Below are 21,848 nucleotides of genomic sequence, written 5' to 3'. Positions count from 1 at the left end.
AATCTGCCTTTCTTGTTGGAGAGTGAATGTCCTTTGCGATCACAGGGCTGGGCTTTAGGCAGGACCAGATCACCTCTTGCTGATGCTACCTGGGGTTGGGGTAGGCTGTGGGTCTGGCCCACCAGGGAGCAGCATGTCCTCTAGGTATTTGCTTTCATTCTTGTCATTGGCCTTTCCAGAACTGTCCTCCAAGAAATACCTGTTAATAGTTTTGTTTAAAATTTTTTTTGCTAGCTAAAAAAATGGAAACAGCCCATTTGCCCATCAGTTGGAAACTGGTAAAGAAGATGTGGGTTTTCTATAAAATGGAATACTACTCAGCCTTAAAGAATGAGAAATTAGATTCATTCACAGGAAAATGGATACATATTGAGGATATACTCCTAAGTGAAATAAATAAGTCACACATGTGTAAATACCGAACAGTTTCTCTGGTGTGAAAAGCTATAATAGTACATAAGATCCTAATGAGATAATTAACAACATGAAATAGGAAGAAAAGGGCTAAAGATGTAGGGAAAGTGGGAAGGGTAGGGGAAAGGGAATAAGGGAAAAGAAAAAATATGAGAAAATGAAAAAATGGAAATGAAGTGTGGAAATAAAGAGGGTGAAGGGAGGGCAGGGACAAGGGGAAAAAATGAGAACCAAGACCTGTCATGTAAAGGTGCAAGATCCCATTAATGAATGTAACTGTACTGTATACCTAGAATGTACCAATAAACTCAATAAAAAGAAAAAACTTTTTTTTTTTTTTTGCTGAGTTATCAGCTTCTCGGGGGTCTAGTGCTTTCTTACGTCCTCTGTCATTCACCTCCCCAACCGAACATTCATTTTTAATTTTATCTTTTATTTGTTATATATGTTTTTTAAAACTACTCCTACCTTAAGATTGAGGGTTAATTCAGAGTTTTTCTACTGCTCTCTCAGGGATAGAGAAAACTTACACTCTTAGAATGTGTAAGAATCTTTAGAAACACCGTGTGCAAAGTGTTCTAAGTGACCCTATTTTACCATGGAGGAACCAGGGTTTCCTCTTCTTTTAATTGTAGATTTGTGCTTTGGAGTAGGCTTGAGACTTTTAGGGTACGAACTATTCTTCTTTGGTAGCTTTTGTCTCTTCTTACTTGGGATTAGTGTTGGTCTACTTTCGTTAATCTAGTTATGTTTTCCATGGTCTGGGAATTACACACTTTTTTCTGGTCTTTTGATGGCTCTCTTGTATTTTTAAATAGATTTTTATTTTAAATTGATAACTAGTAATTGTAGATATGTATTAGGTACACTTCGACATTTTAATACATGTATACAGTGTATAATTGTCAGATCAAGTAACTGGGTTATCTATTACCTCAGACATATTTCTTTGTGTTAGGAACGTTGACACTCTTTCTACTAACTATTTTAAGATAGTTTATTGTCCTAGTTATCTTACTGTGCTATAGAACATTAAAAATTATTCCTCTTGTCCAACTGCGCCTTTACACCCATTAACCACCTGATGACTTTCTTTCTTCTTTGTCAATACTGCTAATGGTTTGTATTCTTCCCCTATCCATTTTTCAGGGTTTGGGCTGGGTGAGTGGTAGCAGAGGCCGAGTATAGCATCTTGACCCTTCTAGCCTTTGCCTTTCTTCCAAGCCCTCCTCCATCTGTTGCCCTGAGAATGTATCACGGCAACAGTCATTCTGGTTCCACGTAGCACTTCTGCTCTGCTTCCTTCGTAGCACCTGCTCCATCATAATGTTCTTAAGAGCGTCTCATTTAGTTTACATGTCTTTAATCCACGGAATTAGGTACAGTTCTCTGCTCATGGGTTGTCAGATTTCCACAGATGTTTTAGCCAGTGTGGAGAGAGAATGATTTAAGCAAATGAAAATGGAGTGTATGACAGGCTACCTTCCTCATGGCTTCCTTCATAGGTAAAGGATTTCCCATCTTTGCACAAAGCCATGTGATGTTTAAAACAAAAATTTTCTACCCTGTGAATAAACATCTTCCAATATGTTGAATTGTAATAGTCTGTAGTTAGATTGGCTTTCTTAAAATCCTGTTCTTAGAGATTGATACTTTGGTTGTCCTGGGAAAAGGCATGTTTATTCTTTGACTCCAGGATCCTCCCTAGCTTTACATGTCTTTATTTGTCTCTCTGCCTCTATCTCTCTCTGTCTCGGTCTCTTAAATAAAGCGCCCTTATTGGAGGTTCTTGGTCGCCCAGGCCAGGAGATTCCACTTCTTTACTTAGCTAAGTCACTGTACTCTCTCCTACTCTTAAAAAACCCTATTTAATTAGGAAAATACATCTCTCAATACCTGAACTTATGCAGTGGACTCCTTTGTTGTATAATTATGCCATTAAAAATGTTGTCCATTTATGCCTGGTGCTCCTGATTGGAGTTTTTCTATTATATCTGCCATCACAATTCAAATGATTGGAATTGACTAAAAAAAAAACAAAAAAAAAAAAAAAAAAAAAGCATCATGGATGGATTGAAACAGCAAGGATTTCTAGAAATGTCAAGAGGAGATATTAAGTAACATTGTTATGGAAATTATATCTGTCCTGTTTTAGTTCTCTGGTTTTCTCTCTCTGCATGTGTGTGCATGCATATGTAATTTTAAAATCAGTAATGACATGTTCAACCCCCACTTAAAAATGTTTAATTGACTGAATGTGTGGGGAATGAGGTAAGTGCGTGGAAGGTAAGGCTCTTGCAGGAACTAGTGAGAAATAAGGTTGCTCTATTGCACCCATGAAGGGCTTTTTATTTGATTTGCTCTTTCATCTCACACTGTTCCTTTTTTCTTTGCTTTGCTTTGCTTTTTTTCCTTCCTGGAATTACTTAGCAATAAATAGAAGCCATTGAAGGGTATTAAGCAGGGGGTGACATGGGATTTATGTTATAATAAAGAGATCACTCTGGAAGCCCTGGCGAAGATGAATTGAAGCGGAAGGAAAGAAAAGGTTGTGAGACCAGTTATCAGTGGTTTCCATGCCAGGCAAGACACTCTGGATGGAGGCAGTACAGTTGCTGCAGATGAGCAGGAAGAGATGAGAGCAAGATCAGGGCACAGAATCAAGAAGACTGAGCTGCTGATCAGATGTGAGGGCAAAGAGGAGTTAGAAGTTAAGTGCACACTGCTTTCTGTAGATCTGTAATAAAATATTACAGTCCCCAATAGGCATTGACTTGAAGTACTTTTTTTTTTAACTTCAGGAAGAAATATGCCTGTAAAAGACGAGCGGTAGCACCAACATCCAATCAGGTCCTAGACCTTTTTTACCAGTAGGAATGAAAAGTTGATCTTTTTTTATCATTCTGTTTGCTCTCCAAGCCTGACCACTATGCTGTTCCACAACCATTTTCCCCTGCCTCTCAAGTATTAGTACACACATTTTATGTTTAGTGAAATTGTTTGTTTTTTCCTGTTATAACAAATGTACTGATCATGTTTAGGACTAATTGTGTGCAATTTAATTTTCTGATTATGGTAATCATTATTGCTGTTTTTATTTTCTCTTCCCCAGGCATTGTCAGCTATAAAAGTTGAAGAAAATTATGCCTTTTGGGGTGATTTTCCATTTTGTCTCTTTGGGAGGCATATTTTCCTGTCAGTCAGAAAGTGTTCAGATTTGGGTTATTAAACACTTGAGCCCTTGGTTTCCATATTGGATCATTTAACACTTTCCATTTCTTTGTAAATGGAAAACTTCCCGTCGGTGTGCCGTTTGCCTATTCTCATCCAATTCAGGAGTTGTCTGTGTCTGTCTTCCAGACCTGTCTTCCGTCTGTTGATGTATATAGAAAAGCCTGCCATGCAGAGGGGAGCGAGAAGTAGCTTCAGCATTCATGGGTGATTCAGAAGAGCACCCTGGGGCCTTTTCCTGAACTCTGTCCTGGGAGGACTGCATGCAAAAGAATGTGGCTTTCCTCAGCACAAGAAGTATTTAAGCACATGTCTGGTGGTGTGTGACTGTAGAAGTGTGTTTCCTTTAAAGTGAGCAGACTATATTGCCACATGTGCTCATGCTGCTCGGGCCCCTGGAGGGTCAGGACTTGTTGATGTAATCAGTATTTTCTTCCTCTAACAGCTATTATTCTCTGAAGTGTGGAAATTGGCTGAGTTATGGAGTGTGAATTGTTGTTCCCTGTTTTAACCCTCCAGAAGTGCATATTCTGCAGACACCGTGTTAAGAAGGTCTCCGGAGCCTGCATCCAATGCTCCTATGGCCGATGCCCAGCTTCCTTCCACGTCACGTGTGCCCATGCTGCGGGAGTACTGATGGAACCTGACGACTGGCCTTACGTGGTGAACATCACGTGCTTCCGACACAAGGTCAACCCACATGTGGTAAGGCCTACTTGCACTTTGACTCCCTCCGTACACTCCCAGGCCTATTGTGCTTTACTTTGCTGTTTGCACGCAAGTTCACTCTTGCACAGTATTACTCACAGGTGTTTACCTAGGTGTTTACTCAGTGTCCATTGAACACTAAACAGTATGTATTTACTGAGTTGAATGAGAGAACGAAGAGATGAATGAACAGAATGCTTTTATGTCCATTCTGGTTTTGGAGTTTCATACAGGGATGATAACTGTGGTTGCATAGATTGTGCATTGCACCTACCCAGGGCACGGGGAGATCATTTCTTGGAGGAAGGTGATGTAAAAAGTAACACCTGAGATCACTGAGATCATACAGTGAATAGCAGCTGCACAGTGTGGCCATGGGGTCTTATTTGATCTCTCCTGGAAAAGACAAAGTGCAGCAACATTGTAAAGGGAGAGGGAGGGTGTCTCAGAGCTTTTGGCAGTCTCTCTCTTTCTGCCACCTGAAATGCAATAAGTGAGGGCCGCACAAAGTCCCCGACAACAGTAAGTCAGGGAAAATATAAAAGTAGAAGAGAAGTGGAGAGAGAATTCTTTATTTTTTCCTTTTCCATTTCTCTCAGAACTGAATATATCTCTGAGAAAATAGTATTTTCAACTAAATACGTGTGAATTTAACTGTGACTCAATTTACCCGTCCTTGGTGAATGAAATATTGCTACTGTCTTAAAAGCTTAGAAAAATTTTGACAGTGTAGAGAGAGTTGATACGCCTTTGTTAGCCTTCCAAGTCACTGTAATTGTTTTTGTCTACCACAGAGGAAGCTGAAGCATTGTGTAAATGCTCAGCTTTGCTAACTTGCTGTTCATTATGCCTGGGAGACTTGGCCACCGGCTGTTTATGGCCCTACATGCTTCTCTTGTCTCTAATACCCTCCTGTGAGCAGCCTGCCGAGTCATCAGTATCGGCTTTTGGACCCCAGACCCATACACAACAAATCTTCCAGCTCTTTGTAATGATTACAACAATTTTCTCTGGTGTCTCAAAAGTTTTTTGACATTTGTGAGTTGTTGTTCTCTGACTATGAATGTCCAGTTGTACAAAATGGTATCACCAACTGTTGTATCTACTAAGTTATTTTCTAACTGTTTCAGGTCATAATGTTCATTTGTGTCTTTTCCCTAAGGTCTTGAGTTGATGTGTTTTTACTAAGAATAGTATTATGTGTTCAGCAGAAAATATATTTTAACGATTTTTTCAAAATTACAGCAGTAACATAAGACATTACTGTGGTGCTTTGACATCCTTTGGGCAGCAGTACAGGCCAAAGTGTTACCTTGTTAGGTGATCCATGTGAATACATTTTGGGATGTGGACAAGATCATGACTTCTAGAGCCAGGGTGGCTGGTGTTCACACTCAGATTGTACCCGTAAAAGCTGATAAGGCTTGCACAAGTTTTTACCTCTCAGCTTTAGCCTCTATAAAAAATGTGGCTACATTTTACTGTGTTGTTTTTAGTTCACAACACTAAAAAATGAAGTTATACTACCTCTATTTCTTTTACTTCTGCCGCTCTGGTGCTACATTCTCATGTGAGTGAGGCCACACAATCGTATCTTTCCTGTTTTGAGAATAAGAACACAGGTCCAGAGAGGTTCAAGTCCATGCCCACAAAGGTGCAGGTCATGAGCACCAGGTGCTGGAGTGTAAATCCCTTGCAGCCCATACTGTAATATTGTTGGATTTCTCACTTCAGACTTGAATGGTGCTAGAGGTGTCTATCTGCAACTTTTCTTGGACCCTTACACTTCCACTATAAAATTCTAAAGCTCTGTGGTTACTGTTGATTATATTTAAGTTGCTGTGAAAGAGATCCAGTGTTTCATCAGGACTAGTTTTTCTAAATTCTTGGTACATTTTGTAAACAGTGCGGGAAAAAATTACAGCATTACATGTGATAGCTTTTCTTTTTGAAGAGAAAAATTTAGTTTTTGTAAATTGTTTTTGAGTTCTCTAAGGGGAAGTACTATGAATATTGGATTTCTGAAATGTATTTTTGATAGCTATTGCTTATCCACTCATCTTCAGTTAGACTCCATGCAGGATTCTTCCACCAAAATAGTTGAGAACTAAGAAGAGGATTTATAAAGTCCAAGAGCATTGTGATTACCCCCATTGCATTAAATATTCTTTTTTTTCAAACATAAACAAGTTTCTGTTCATCCAATTATTTATTTATTTTTTTTTTGTAAATGATGAATGTGAGGGGCTATGCACTTTAAATTGAGAACCATAGTTTGTGTTCTTAACTAAGCCTTGGTTATTTGAGAGTACTGGGAAATTGCTGAATCAGAGTAGTGAAAAATATGAAATAAAATTGAGTGTAACTTGGCACTGTGACCCAGTTGTTTTATAGGACAGAGGAAGATCTATCTGTCTGTCCCATTTAGGATCAGTGAAATATAAACCTAGTAGTGCTTCTATCTAGTATCCACTTTTTCTCACGTAAGGGTTCTGATTCTTCTTCTGTTTCTCCAATATTTATTAAGAATCAGCTTAACTCAAATTCTACTATCTCTTTGTTGTCAGAAATTACTTAAAAGTATACCAGCTTATTTGATGATACTGAGTTTAGGGTAAAAACTATCCTGGAAAATGACACAAAAATCTATCAGAGTATTACAATGCACTATTTCATCAGGCAGCAGTATACTTTGTAATTAGAGAAGTAAGTGACTGAAAAAACTTGGTAGCTTTAAAATTTCATAAAGATGGAAAGAAGTACATAACAGAAAGAACACAGCTTATCTCTGTTATCTTAACTAAATTTTAGCATGCATTTGTCTGTGTTTTTTTTCTAAACATATATTTTAATGGGATCTGCTGTCTTTCCAATGTCAGCCCTCTTGTGGGGCCTGGTAGACACTGGAAGCTATGAGATGCGGACCTGGACTTCCACAGTAGCAACGTCCTCGGGATAGGAGAAATGCCCTGATTTTTGGAGGCATTTTATAGACTTAATACGCCTTATAAATCAGATATACCAGGGAAGTGAGAGAGAGGCGACTTCAACCTGACTAGTTACAAGTTGAAGTTTTGTTTATAGCTAATTCTAATGCCAGTAAGCTTTGCTCTGACCGTGTTGATACATAAGACACAGCACTAGGGTAAAACCTTTCTTTTTCCCTTTTAGTTTCCCTTAATTAGTCCACAACGTAATTCCACCGGTGAGTTCTGTGCTCTTTGTTTCATCCTCTTCATAAAGGGAACCAGATTCCACCGGTGCTCACTTAACTGATGTAAATGTTATCAGTTTCCGCAAACTCTTATCTGTGCCTGCAGGTCCTGGGTTTTTTTGTTTTGCTGGTGACAGAACTCTTTTGTTGTTGTTTTTCTTTTGACAGTTTCGATATTCTCACTAATATTGTCCATCAGTAAAGTTTGTTATGACCAGCTATACTCGTTCTTCTCATCCTTGCACGTAATTCTCTGGTATTTGAGTATGTCTTGTGTCTTACGCTCATTTCCAGATGGGCTGCTAAAATTGCCCTGATATTTTTGAAAAATAGAGAATTTTGACTAAAACAGACATACAAAGTAAAGAGTTTGTGCCAAGGATGAAAGGAAAAGGAAAGAAACAGTGACACAGACCTGAATTGATCAACCTTCCCAAATCTAGTGTACATATATAAAAAAAAGAAACTTCTCACTCTTCTCTCAATAGTAGTGTTTTGTTGAGATCTTAGTCCATTTATCCCAGATTGAAGTCAGATTTGTATGAGAGGAGCAATATTTTGCACAAACATTTTAGAATATTTACATTTAGAAGTGATCCTTCCCTTGTGTACTTCATCAAGTAAAGCCATTTGAGCTTCTCTTAATATTGTTGAAAAATTAAGTAGATCCCATTTCAAATTTTTAAACCCTTTTCAATACCCCTAGTTTGTTTTTCTACTACTTTTCTTTAGCAGTTTCCTTGGAAAGGACTAGGTCAGTGGGCATAAAGCCTCTCTCCATGCTTTCTGTGAGTGGAACAGGGCTCTCAGAGATCTGAAGCTCATGCATTTAGGAAGAGCCTCAGGCTGCCTGCTTTCTGCTGAGCCTGCTAAGGAGTCCAGAGCCTTGGCTGTGGCATGCAAGAAAAACTCCCACTGATGTCAACCCACTTTCCACAGCGACCCACACAGCCCCAAGTTGGAGGCTCTCCTGCCTTTGCAATGTCTCCTCAGCTTATCCTTTCTGTCCGCCTGCCTTTTCCAGCTCTCTTCCAAAATCTGGTCACTTATTGAGGGTCTTTATTCCAGTCCCAATTCTGCCATCAGCCACACTGATTCCAGTCCCACTTTTGCCGCTAATTCAAAAGATTTTTGAATTAGTGGCAGAGATAGCAGGTGCTTTGCTTGCAGGCCTCAATTTTATTCCCCCAAGAATGCAAAATATCACCAGAATAGAGAGGCTACGAGGACGAAACAGTATGAAAACGTGTTTGGTGTGTCATTTCTCCCATCCACCATTCCTTTGCAGAGCTATCCAGTTAGAGCATGGTCTGCACTGGTTTGGCTGGTGCTGGAGCCAAGTGAAAGCCTTATCTTGCTACTGTCTACATTTTTCTTTTCTTATTTTGTAGCACCAAATATTGAATCTCTTATGCATGCCTGGCAAATGCTGTACCACTAAGCTATATTCTCGCTCCTACAGTTATTCTCTATGTAGAGTTTATATCTCTATTCTGAGAGAATTTATTCTTAACAATCTAGGCCTTTTTATTTAAGGAAAGTTTTACAAATTGTCAGCTCTTAAATCAGAGTCAGGACCAGCATCCCGCATCCTTATTTGAGGGCAGAGAACAGGATCATTTCCCAGGTCACTGAGAAAAATATCCATCTCTGCCTTTGGAATGGAGCCTTTCCCCAGGCTCTGCTTTCTTATGCTTTAATGTGGTTGGGTAAACATGTGTTTCCCAGGAACATCTAAATGTACTTTGAAATGTTAGTACATACGTTATGTGGGCATCTTACTTGTTTGCCTATAGATAACTTTTGCTGCCTAATGGTCTGGTAGCACCCCTGAAATAAAGCCACCTGAAGCTGTCCCAGGAGGGCTGAAGCCTTAAGTTCTTTTAACAGAAATATTAACAGACAGGTACCCAATACATGCTTCAATGATCAGATGTCTTATCTGGTAGCTTCAACTATGTGAAGCACATACCAATGAAATGTCTTTTACTCATAAGAGGGCTGTGTCTTAATTCAGAGCCTATATGTGTTTATAGATACTGTTTGTGCTCATTAATTAGCAAACTAAAAATAAAAATGCAGGGAGATAAGTCAGTAAGAAGCAGAGGAGAAGCACATAATCAAGGTAAAGTAAGAAAAGAAACAGCCAATTTGACGAGAAGTAGAAAGGTCCCCTGGAATCCCTTGAGAGGCCCACGTCATGTGCTGTCACGGCCCAGACCAGAAAGTCCCGGGTGTGGAGATGGTGTAGCCACCACCCTGGGAAGCAGCACCTGAGGCAGAAAGTCTATGCGGAAGCGCTCCTGGGATTGGGATGTGCTCACCTGGAGAAGAGGGCGGAAAAATGAAATAAGGGAAATGAAGGAAGTACAGGGAAAAACTGAAGCCCAGTGAGATCTCAGCAAAGGTCTCAGCTGGCCTAGTAGGCAGCTCTGAGTCTATGATGGCCCTGGAAGGTGGGGCCGTGCGTCCTTCTCTGCCCAGTGCTGGATGATAGCCGCCCCTGGAAAGGGTGCCAACTCGAGTAGACCACACTAAGGGAGGTTACCAACACTCTCGGTGCCTGGAGAGATGAGTGCTCTGGTCCTGGCGAGAGGAGTGGACTGCGGCTCTGACACAGAAGGCAGGAACCTTAAAATCAATTTGGAAAGACTACTGTGAAAATGGTTGAACTCTAGACTGTGCTAATGGAAAATAATCAAATTTTTAAGTATCTGATGTGCTCCTTTTCTATTGCTAAAATGCAAAACTCAGAATTAACTGGGAAAGGCTTTGACTTATGCTGGAGTAGCTCTGGATTTGATAGCGTTTTGGAGAATAATATAATCAAAGTCATTTTGGCACCAGACAGTCCTGTGCTCAGATTCCTGCTCAGTCCCTTCACTGCTCGCCCGTAAACACCACTAAGGTCATTGAGAGAATCACCCACATGTGACACACTGCTGGCTCTGATGATGCACACTAGAGGGCCATGTGAAATACCTGTTTTAAGTTCAAATTCAATGAGTATCAGTAATTTATATTACTCAGTATAAAACATTCAAAGGAGAGAGATTGTTGTCATAATTCTCTGTAAATTCAGTTTTCTGGAGTGAAAAGTTTTGTGGCTTGGCTCATGGTGCTAAGGATGTTTTAGTTTGAGAAGCTACTTGGGACATCTTTCTAGAGCTGTGCTGCTTTGCTTTATTCCAGAAACAGCTGCCCTAGTGCTTACAGGTTCAGGGATGTAGCTCAGTGGCACAGAAGCTGCCTGGCCAGTGTGAAGTCCTGAGTTCAATCCCTGGTACAAAAAAAAAAGGCATATGAAAGAAACACCTCTAGTTGATTATAAATAAAGTAATCAGAGCAGTATATCCACATTTTTCATATGCTAGAATAATAACTTGTTAAATAGTGGTGCTTTAGTATTTCAGAAAATTACAAACCATTAACCTGATTGCTATTATATCAAAATAGCACTTTTTATAAAATTTACAGGTTTTCATCTTTTTCAAATCATACTTTTAGTTTTGTGTGGAATAATGTGTCTTCACATGAAAGAGTGTCACCTAAACTTTTCATTCTGGCATTGTGCAACCTGTCTGTTAACCCAGGGTTTTAAAAACGTTCACGCCAGGGCCGGGGATTTAGCTCATTGGTTCTGTGCCTGCCTCGCAAGCTCAACAAGGTCCCGAATTCGATTCCCAGTACCAAAAAAAAAAAAAAAAATTTCACCCCAAAGTCACCATCTTGGCAGGAGTGGTTGATTTACGACTTGTCTCATGGTCCCCGCAGTGTGTATGGTGGAACCTGAAAGTCAGGTCAGCCAGAGACTTGAGTCCCACCATAAAGGGTCAGCTGATTAGATGTGTACAGACACAAGCCCATGATGCTCGTCACCCCCAAGGACCAACTCATAGGGAAGATTCAGTCTTCCGTTCAAGAGTGACTCCTCTGCTTACATGCTTTCTAAGCGTAGCTAAGATGTGTTTTCATATGAAATGTTTACTCAGTTTTTGCAAAATGAATGTTTCTCTGTTCCTAGAAAATTTTAAGCTTCTCGTCAATTTGTACTTTTGGGGGGTAATAATTAAGGCGTGTGGTATTGTCAGATAGCTTGTTGAGAAAATTAAGTAGTGACACTAATCCCATGTTTTAACACTGGTATTAGAGTCAAATATCGTGGATACAGTAGAAAAATGTAAATGGGGCGTGTGAGCGGATAACCGACAGCAAAAGGCGTTTGACATCCCCACATCACGTAAATCACAAGAGTTTTCAGTTCCTTCATGGAGAAAACAATAATTAGATGCCACAGTCGTAATGAAATCCACAGATACTGATGATCTGTGATTAAAGTATGACTTTTAAGACTATTAAATGCAAGCAGTAGATAAGGCAATTAAATGAAATAACTCCCAGCAGTTGTATTTAAAAGGCTACTGTCCAGGTCTGTGTTATTTGCCCACTTTCAGCAAACAGGAAACACCAAACTCTGTATTACTTCAAAAGGCCTCATGAAGCCTGGGCACCCCCACCTGTATTGTCCTGCCCTTCCTCGGATGAGCAAGGTGTTTCTCATACACAAATCAATGCTTTGTTCCTTGCCAGAAAAAGCGGGCAGTTTCTTGACATTTGGTGTCTGAAATTGCCCTGTTTTCCTCATGATGTATCACACATCTTCTCTTGACCTGAGGAAACAGGAACTTTGTTTCTAACATTCTTCAGTAAAACTCCATTTTAATTTTTTTTCTTAGCCATTGCTCGGTTGACTGTCACTCAAGCCTTCACTTAGGGCAGAAGGCAGGGAGAAGTAAAATCCTTTTTGAGAGCAACATATTCCTTGGGCCGTTATTTTCCTTGTTTTTTTCCATCATGGAGGGCAAGGTAGGCCTTTCCTCAACAGAAATAAAAGGAAGTTTGAAATCTGCAAACGCTTAGATTTAACAGCTTTTTATTTTACATTAAAATCTGCTGTCATTTTCACCTTTACTACATAGCTTTAACTGAGGTTATAGGGACTGCCAAGACTAACGGGGTGACTGAGACCCAGAGGCCGGGGCAGTTGAGTGAGAAGGGAAGGGTTTTCCTGCTGCGGTGCCTCTCAGCCCTGCTCGCCATTCCTGTCCCCTCAGGAACCTGCAGGCCTTTCCTTAGCATATCAGAATGTTAATATGTTTGATTAAGAATAGACTTTAAAGGCTGGGGATTTAGCTCAGCGGTTCGGTGGCCTGCCTTGCAAGCGCAAGGACCCAAGTTCAATCTCCAGTACCAAAAAAAAAAAAAAAAAAAAAAAAAAAAGGCATTAACAAGCTTGTGGAATCATCTCCTCTGAGTAATATGGTGAAATAGACAAAGCCCACACTGCTCTGGCAGCGACAGTTTGAACGGGCTGATTTTTGTTATACTATTCAAATAATTGTTTCACTGTCACTTTCGGTTACTTCTCCTGAAATCCAAAGAAACTTAGAAAGGTTTTATTGTTTCTCTCTCAAATACAAGCAGTGTGTCTTTATAGCACAGTGCTCCTTCTACCCTAATTTTGTCTCTGCTCAAGGTGAGACCACCCATCTTTTCTGGATGCAATATATTAATGTAGATAAAGGTTATAAAAGTAATAACAGCTAACATCAGTATGGTTTCTTTCATCGTGGACTGTGCATTTTCATACACAGTACATTTTCTCATTTGCTTCTCATATCTCCTTGAGCCTCAGCACTTCGGATCATAGTCAGAGCACAAGGTACTTCCTTTAGACTTTTAGTAGTAATTTTTCTAATCTGAGACTATGGCTTAGGTTAGTTTCATGATTTCATGCTTTGCTTTGCTTCCTTTCTGGTGGTAGACTATTAATTTGCCTGTTTTGCTAAGAAAATTTTTGCATCATTTTTGCTGCTTTTCATGCATTCACCAACTATAAATGATAATCACGAATCATTATAAGCAAGAGGAGTACATTTTGTGATGCCCTATTTCCATTCTCCCAGTTGAAACTGTCCTAGCAAAAGCTATTTAAAATAAATTATCATATCATCTTATTGTTGAATATGTGCTTTTCCTTTTTTTTATCTTTCAAAATCCTCTACTTCATTTGTCTTTATCCATGATTGCTTTTGAAAAAGTAAATGTTAGAATCGGTTAGTAATTCCTGTACACATGCACACACGTGTGTGCACACACACAAATCTTGCTGGGAATAAGTAGGATTGTGTTAAATCTATAATTCTTGGCAAATTTTACTGTTGCCTCCCAAGGATCCTGAAACACTCCTGAAAGAAAGAAGCCCCAGGCAGAGCGTCCAGCGGCTGGCATGTTCTCCAACAGCTAATGAGATTGGATACGACTCCAGGAGAAACTCTTGTCAAGTTTCCGATTAGTACCGGGCTGCTAGCATCTCCACCTGTGTAACTGACATGAACCCTTATCTAGGTTCTTCATGCAGCTCCTTAGCATTCCACATAGGTAGTGGGTGGCCTATTTCTGTTGCAAGGTTCCTACATTAGCACAATGAAGCAAATACTCAGCTGCATCTAAAGGTTCTTCTTCTTCCCTAGTTCTCTTCACTTAAGTGGGACCTGTGAGGTGAGCTTGTGGTTCAGAGGGAAGAGGATTATTTTATTCTCAGATTATTATGTTCATTATACTTCTACAGGCATTAAAGTGAGTGAGACTTCACATATGCTACGAAACTGCTTATCGCCATTTTCCACCATATTATATATTTGTTTTTAAAAACCCATGAAAAATAAAGGTATGTGTGTCTTAGTTACTCTGCTCATCACCAGGACAAAATACTCAACACCCAAAGTTAAAGGAGGAAAGTTGTATTTAGCTCACAGTTTTTGGAGATTGCGGACCATAGTTGGCTGGCTCCAAGGCAGGGTGGCGTGGCAGAGGGACATAACAGAGGAGAAACAGTTCATAGCAAAGCAGGGCAGGCAGCTGGCACATAGCAAGCAGGCAGCAAGCTTCTTTCTGTCCCTTATATCATACCCAGGATACCTGCCCTTAGGGTGTTAGTGCTCACACCTGTAATCCTAGCATTGTGCTGTGAATCAACCCCAGCATCATCCTTGATCCCTGCAGCACAAGCCCTACCTACACGTGCAAGAGACTTTAGGGGCACAACTAGATACAAAGAAAATTAAATACTTGGGACATTTTTATGAGTCTGCATGTGCCTTTGTGCTGTAAGAGCAATTATTTCTTCATGAAGCCCCAGGGATTTAGTTTTTTTCTGGGGAGAGGATTTTTATCTAGCTTTAATTTTACAAAGCTTTCATTATTACTGGGCAAATTCACATGAGTGGCTTGTGCTATATAAGTTTGGAAAAAGAAGAATAGTTTATGTTAATTTACTTATTCCATTCCTGGTAGGAGTTTGTAAGATGGATTCCTTGAAAAAAATAGAATAATGGTATTCTCACAAATTATTAGTGAGAAATAACAAAGGTGAGAGGGAAACATGTATAGCAATATGACTCTTTGGCCTCTTCATTAAGTTAGTTTGATCCCTTCACCTGTTCAGCCTTGCTGTTTCTTTGAGCTTATGTGTACATTATTGTACTTGGATTTATAACCTTCATTAACCTTGTTATTTAGATGGAGAACTCAGTTGGGAATTCTTGCCAGAAGGCATCTCTGCCTTTTGACTCATCCCATGAGGTGCTGGTGAGCCTCTTTCAAGGTGAGGACACAGGTTAGCCTTGCAGGTGTGATGAGAGAATGCTCATCTGGGAAATCTTGCCTCATTCTGCCACACAGAGCTTTTTACTCTGAGATCTGGCTTGAAATGACATCTGAGAAGGCAACATATAGTCCACTCTTAGTATTTAAGTTAGATTACTATGTCAGGTTGAATCACTAAAAAGTTATCTGTGGGCCAGAGATTTAGCTCAGTGGCACGATGCCTGCCTTGCAAGTGCAGGGTCGTGAGTGCGATCCCTGGTACCAAAAAAAAAAGAAAGAAAAAAAGTTATCTGTTTTAGGCTCCATAATTTAACCCTTCATGAGATGCCTTTGACAAGTTTTATTTTACACCATCCTTTCATTGACAGTATATAGAAGCACCATTATACATATAGCATCACCATTTATGATAAGACTGTTATTAAAAGGTTGAATGCTGTGTATAGTATGTTTTTTCTTGTATTCCATTTTGCTAGGCATGTACATATATTTGAAAACCATCCTAACACTAGTGGCTTAAACCAGTGATAACTTTCACTGACCATTCTGTAGGTCATCAGTTTGGGCTAGGCATAGCTGCCCAGGCCATTGCAGGCCCGGCTGCCTTGTACATCTGTGGTCTGCTGCAGAGCAGCCTGCCTGGTCTTGGCTGGGTTCTCTCACATGTGTGGGGCCCCTGCTGTGGACATTGTAATCTCCCTTCTGCTGGCAAGATAATTTGGGTTTGTTCACATGGCAGGGTCTAAGTCCCTTAGAGGAAAGCACAGTGTACAAAGCCTCTTGAACACAAGATTTTGAATTGGTATACCATTTCTTCTGCTGTAGTCTTTTGGCTAAAACAAGCTAAACCACAGTCTAGCACAGATTCAGAGGATGAGAACTAGACTCCAGCCCTTGATAGGACTGCAGAATCACATTGCAGAAGATAACAGGGAGGAGGGAACTTTGTAGGCATCTTTTTAAAGGGATAATTATTTTAATTTCCAATTTTTTTATTTTGTGGGGGGGTACCGGGGATCAAACTCAGTACCTCGTGCTTGTGAGGCAGGCAGCGAAACCAGTGAGCTAAATCCCCAGCCCCTAGGTAGGCATTTTTACAAATCCCCACAGAATATATGCATATACAGTTAGACACTGTTTATCTTCCTCATTAATTATACTACAGATCCAAGTTGTGTGTGCATATTGGAGAAATTAAATCATTTCTTACATGGGGAGTACCTCAGGGGCTATCTAAAGCAGAGGAAGTAAGTATTCAATCAGTGAAGGTTATAAAGGAAAAAGGAGGAAGTGTAAGCTCTTCAGCATGGCCGGCATTCTGCAAGTCGTCCTTCCTGGTTAGGGTTACTCTCCTTTGACCACCCTCTCTCCTTAATTCTCCTGGTGGATGATACCAAGGCAGAGGAGAGCACTGTCTGTTCATTTCTGCTTAGTTCATGTTAAATAAAATGGGACTTTTGCAGCCTTAGCCTGCACGCTCACCTGTAAAATACCATGGCCATTTCTCTTACCTGATGGAGCTCCTCGCGTAATGTCTGACTTCTCAGATCAGAAATGACATTCTTAACATCAATAGATTCTTAGGATTTTCTGACAGGAAATAGTTTTGAAGATGTATATAATCGGTTATGGAGTATGCTTTTCAATAAATTTTTCCTGCAAGAATAAATCACACAAATCCTATCAAAATAGCATTATGAAAGGATCTGTTTTCTTTAGTATGTTTCCTGGAATGGTCATGCTTGAAGTTTAGGAGAATTTTTATTTAGATGAAGGTTGTATATTTAATTTGTGTGCTGGCCATCTTTCTAACCAACCAGTCAGCATAAATTTCATGTCCTAAGCAAGAAGAAAATAGTTGGGATCTGGCCTTAGCCTTTTTCTTACAAAGCCAGTCTCACCTTCGTTCTTCCTGATTGGCTTCTTCTACTTCCCAGATCCTGTGAACTTACCGCATGCAGACCATTTTTATTTCTTGCGTCACCTACATGCACACCCATGCCCCACCCCAAGAGCATTTTTTTAAACTCCCCTGCTTTTGTGTGCCTTTTTGTGGACAGTGAAGGAGTGGAATCAATCCTCTTCTATTTAGAAAATGTTATCAGTACCCATGCCCACTTCCTCACTCATCTATCCATGCCATTCTTCACCCATCGATCGGCGGGTACCGGCAGTGTTACAGACACCGTGCTGAGTGCTGCTGATGGAAAGACAGGCTTTGGCCAGGCGGAAATGGGTATGCCTGTAAAGCCAGCTGCTTAGGAGACTGATGCAGGAGGATCCCAATCAGAGGCCAGCTCGGGTAACTCAGGGAGACTGTGTCACAAAATAAAAATTTTTTAAAAGGGTGGGATGTATGTAGCTCAGCAACACAGCGCTTGCATACACTACGCCTTGGGTTTAATCCCCTACAGAGCCTGGAGGGGAAGATAAAAAGCTTTGGCTCTAACTTAATGGTTTTACCTTGTTAAAAGAGGAGCAATAAGTGAAAAGTTGTGTGGCCAGAGCCTTAAGAGAGTTGGAAACAAAGGCACTGGGAGCTCTGGGGCTGAGAGAGGAGACCACGTACGCTTTCCTTCCTAGGGACCATAGCCAGCACACAAGTTTGGCGAGTTAGAGGCTGCTGGAGTATGTGAAGTGAAGAAAGGTTGCCTGAGTAGGGGCTGGGTTGAGCAGGTAGTGGTAGTCAGGGTCAGGGAGAGTCCCAGGGACACCTGGCTGCTGCTGAGGTATACAGGAAGGGTGGTGGTAAATAAACCAAGTGTGTTCTCCACTTCCTGAAATGAAGCTGGGGAACATCTGAGAACCCACCTCCCATGGGTCTAGATATTTTATGTACTTCATCCTATTTTAAGCAAACCTTTAATGTGTTATCTCTTCCAGGGGTGGCCAACTTGGGGCCAATATAAATTAAGTGATATCCCCAAGGTCACACAGCTAGTAAGAACCAGAGTTTAGAATTCAAACCTAAACTGCATTATCTCCTTTGAGGTGAATTCCAATTTTAATAAAATGTACACAGAAGAACTAATATACTAAAATGTAGCAGTTGTCATTTTGATAGAGAGGAGCAACATCTGCAGAAATTCTGTATTAAGATGAAGCCCTGATTGGCCTCGCGCAGGGCCCGTGTGTGACACGCAGTTTGAGTGAGTGGCGTCCTAGAGCTTGTCATCTACACAACCTTAAGTTGTCAGCATGGGCCCAATTTTGGAGGCTGTGCTTCTGGCTCATATTAACTGTTTTATCTAAGTTGTTCTTGTAGTTTGAAAGGCTAGTTATGTGTATGTAAATGGGCAGGGAAACGAAATAAGAAACTGAGTAATTATTTTAGAATATGTGATGTGCTGTGGCTTAGCTACAATAATGATTTCTACTTCGAGCATAGTGTGTTTAAATCACTACAGGTTATCATTACGTGCTTTATCAAGATGTTCACATACCTAAAGGCACAGAAAGATTCTTGAACAATCTAGCAATCACTGGGGAATGACTTTCAGCAACAATGACAAGAAAAAGTCCTTTGGTTACATGGTAAATTAGCGGTTCACCCTACATGTAGGAAATCCTTAGGAATGTGTTTGTTGGGAAGGGACCTTGCTCCTTTCCCCAAATCGTAAGCATCCTTCACCTCAGTCCTTGGCTCCAGGTCCTCATTGCCCACCTGGACTATAGGTTCTCTTAAGTGATACTCAGTTCTTATAAGTGATAAGTTCTTTTATCCCTTTCTGTACCTGTGACCACACAAAACTTGACCTACCACTGTCCTTAGTAATAATTACAAATACATAATAAAAAAATAAAACCATGCTCCTGGAATGGCTAACTTAAGTCTGGAATAAGATGATCCTGGAACTTTTCATCAGGCAAATAGCAAAGAACTACCTTATAAGAAATGACACCGAAATCTGCATGAAGAGCTGTTGTCCAAATCGGGGGCAGTTTGAGCACCAACATGATAAAGTGCAGTAGGAGATAAACTATCTGAGAGAAAGATGTACTGAGCTGTTACTGGTGGTGCGTGAATGGATGGGCACATGGGTCCTGGGGAGATGGATTTAGAGAGATGGGAGATTCCAAAGCTCCAGTGCCAAATGCAACTGATAAATGTGCGGGTGCCGGGGCAGGGCAGTCAGCACACACCGTCCTGCAGTAAATACTCTGAGGCTCACCAGTGAATTAGGAGTCTAAACAGGGATATATGAGGAGCAAGATATTTGCATGGTGAGAAAATGTCCCACAAATTGCTCATCAGTGTAGAGAAAAATAGCAATTAAATGGAGAAATTGGAGCACACTTTGATCAAGGTCAAAATTGACATCACCATGGAGAGGCATGCATACATCATGTATCTGCAGATGAAATATCCTGAGAAAGACACAGGTCAACTATATGGGATTCTGGCTAAGAGAATGTAACCTAAGTCTAGTCTTGGAAAACATCAAACAAGAGCTGCACTGAAAGCAGAAAAAGGAAGAATTGTATCTTTCCAAAGTATCCCTGTGGTAAAACCCAAGGAAGGTCAATGGAAGTGGTCCACATGAAAGGAGTCATCTAAGGAGAGGTGACAACTGGATGTAATGCTTGACTCTAATCTAGATCCTGGACTTAGCAGCTTGATGGCAAAGGAAAGAAATATCACAAGGGTCATTATTGGATCAGTGTACAGACTGGAGCATGGGTAGCTGGTTAAAGGCTTGTCTATTCTTTTTCCTGAAGTTGATAATTGAACTGGAGTAATGGTTATGTCAGAGAATATTTTTGTTCTTAGAAAATAAATTTAGGTGATAAATCCATGATCTGTGTAGCTTGTGAATGGTTTAGTAGAAACCACACACACACGCACACACCTCTCTGTAAACACACATACATAGGACAACGAATACACAAACAATAAAGCAAGTGTAAAATATCAGTGATAGTAATAAGCAGTAGTAGATGAATCTGGGTAAAGGATCAAACAGTATGTAAGTTTTTGTGTTTTGCATTCTGTTGTTGTTTGTTTGTTTGTTTGTGGCAGAGTCTTGCTATGAAGTTCAGGCAGGCCTTGTATTCTCTGTGTAGCCCAGGCTGGCCTCTAATTCGTGGCAATCTTTTTGCCTCAGCCGCCCGAGTACAGCGATTATAGGTGTGCGCATTCGTGCCCAGCCTTGTACTCTTCGTAGTCTTACAGTTTTTAAATTTGAAGTTATTCTCCAATCCTAAATTTAAAATGTTTGAAAAATTTTGACCAAATCAGTTATTGTTTTCTAAGTAAGTAAATGTTTATTTTATTTTCTGTCCCTTCTCTCCCTTCTTCTCATACTTGCTGTGCTTCTAGAAGTCTAAGGCTTGTGAGAAAGCCATCTCCGTGGGCCAGACAGTCATCACGAAGCATCGGAACACTCGCTACTACAGCTGCAGGGTGATGGCTGTGACGTCGCAGACCTTCTACGAGGTCATGTTTGATGATGGCTCGTTCAGCAGAGACACGTTTCCTGAGGACATCGTGGTGAGTGGGTCCGGCAGGCTGTCTGCTGCCAGTGTAATTTGTTCAGACCAAAGCAGGTGGACCTTGAGCAGTGTTTCCTTGCCACTTTGAGCAGTTCCTCTCCCTTCATATTCATGGCTTTCATCATCCTAAATAGTGAACTTGGACTGATGTCCTGCATAATATGTACAGAATGAAGTTTTATTTTGCACAGTTCTGGAGGATGTTAGTCTCTTATTGAGGCTCAGGGCTTTGGTCCAGTGAAGGCCTCTTGCTGCACCCTGTGGTGGAAGAAGAAGGGCCAGCTTGCTGTGTTGGGATGAGCAAGCCTCTCAGAGGGCCTCAGTTCCATGTGCAGCAGAGCAATCCTCATGACCTGTGATCCTCGAAGGCCCTCCCGTAACACTGTAGTATCACGTTAGTGATGCCTGAAGTTTGGAGACACGCTCAAACCATACTGGCAGTCAATCCATCTCTTCTTTTCTGATACAAAGGATTAACAAATTTTAATTCTTTTATGAGTTCTTTTATTTTATGTTGAAGCAGAGAACATGGTATGACTTGATTGTGTGTTTAGATCTTTGGATATTTCACACTGGAATAACAAAAGCCCTGCAGGCAAAAGGCTGCTGTGCTTGCAAAGTTTCTTAGTGGTGGCTCAGGCCTGGACAGTGTGTGTGTGTGTGTGTGTGTCTGTGTCTATCTCCTCCTTCCTCTGCTACCTCAGCGAACCCCTTGGTTGCATTCAGAGGAGTCACTGAGTGTGTCAGGACAGAGCACTGACTTTGTTTTGGGCTCGCTTTTAGCAGGGTGTTTCACAAGCAAAGCGCTTTGCACGGGTTTTTCACTCAGAGATCAGTTCCCATAGTGTGGCCCTCAGAGGAGTCGGTCTCATGTGATCCTGTTGTCCCTTCTTCCTGGCTGTCAGTTTGGGGAGCCAAGCTATAATATAATGCACTTGTCACTTCTGCATTGTTCTGGGTCTCTGTGGATGCTGTGCTTTTCTTTGTACTGGAAAGATGTCTCTTAAATGACTACTTAACAGTAACAATTAAGAATTGTGAGGGCCGAGGATTTAGCTCAGCGGTTTGGTGGCGTGCCTTGCAAGCGCAAGGACCCGAGTTCAATCCCCGCTACCAAAAA

At 40.8% G+C, this 21,848-nt stretch overlaps 1 protein-coding gene across 2 annotated transcripts in view; it reads left to right on the top strand.

Moving 5' to 3' along the window:
- Kdm4c (lysine demethylase 4C) overlaps nt 1–21,848 on the top strand; it is a 194,823-nt gene that overhangs the window by 138,197 nt on the left and 34,778 nt on the right. For both annotated transcript variants that reach the window (XM_033757651.1, XM_033757652.1), the window contains exons 11-12: nt 4,165–4,350; nt 20,556–20,726. In XM_033757651.1, coding sequence (XP_033613542.1) covers nt 4,165–4,350; nt 20,556–20,726 — 357 coding nt within the window. The remainder of the gene's footprint in view (nt 1–4,164; nt 4,351–20,555; nt 20,727–21,848) is intronic.

Source organism: Fukomys damarensis, unplaced genomic scaffold (genome assembly GCF_012274545.1).
Source record: "Fukomys damarensis isolate Sample0158 unplaced genomic scaffold, DMR_v1.0_HiC HiC_scaffold_31, whole genome shotgun sequence".
Classification (NCBI taxonomy): domain Eukaryota; kingdom Metazoa; phylum Chordata; class Mammalia; order Rodentia; family Bathyergidae; genus Fukomys; species Fukomys damarensis.
This window is presented reverse-complemented; position numbering and strand designations above follow the sequence as displayed.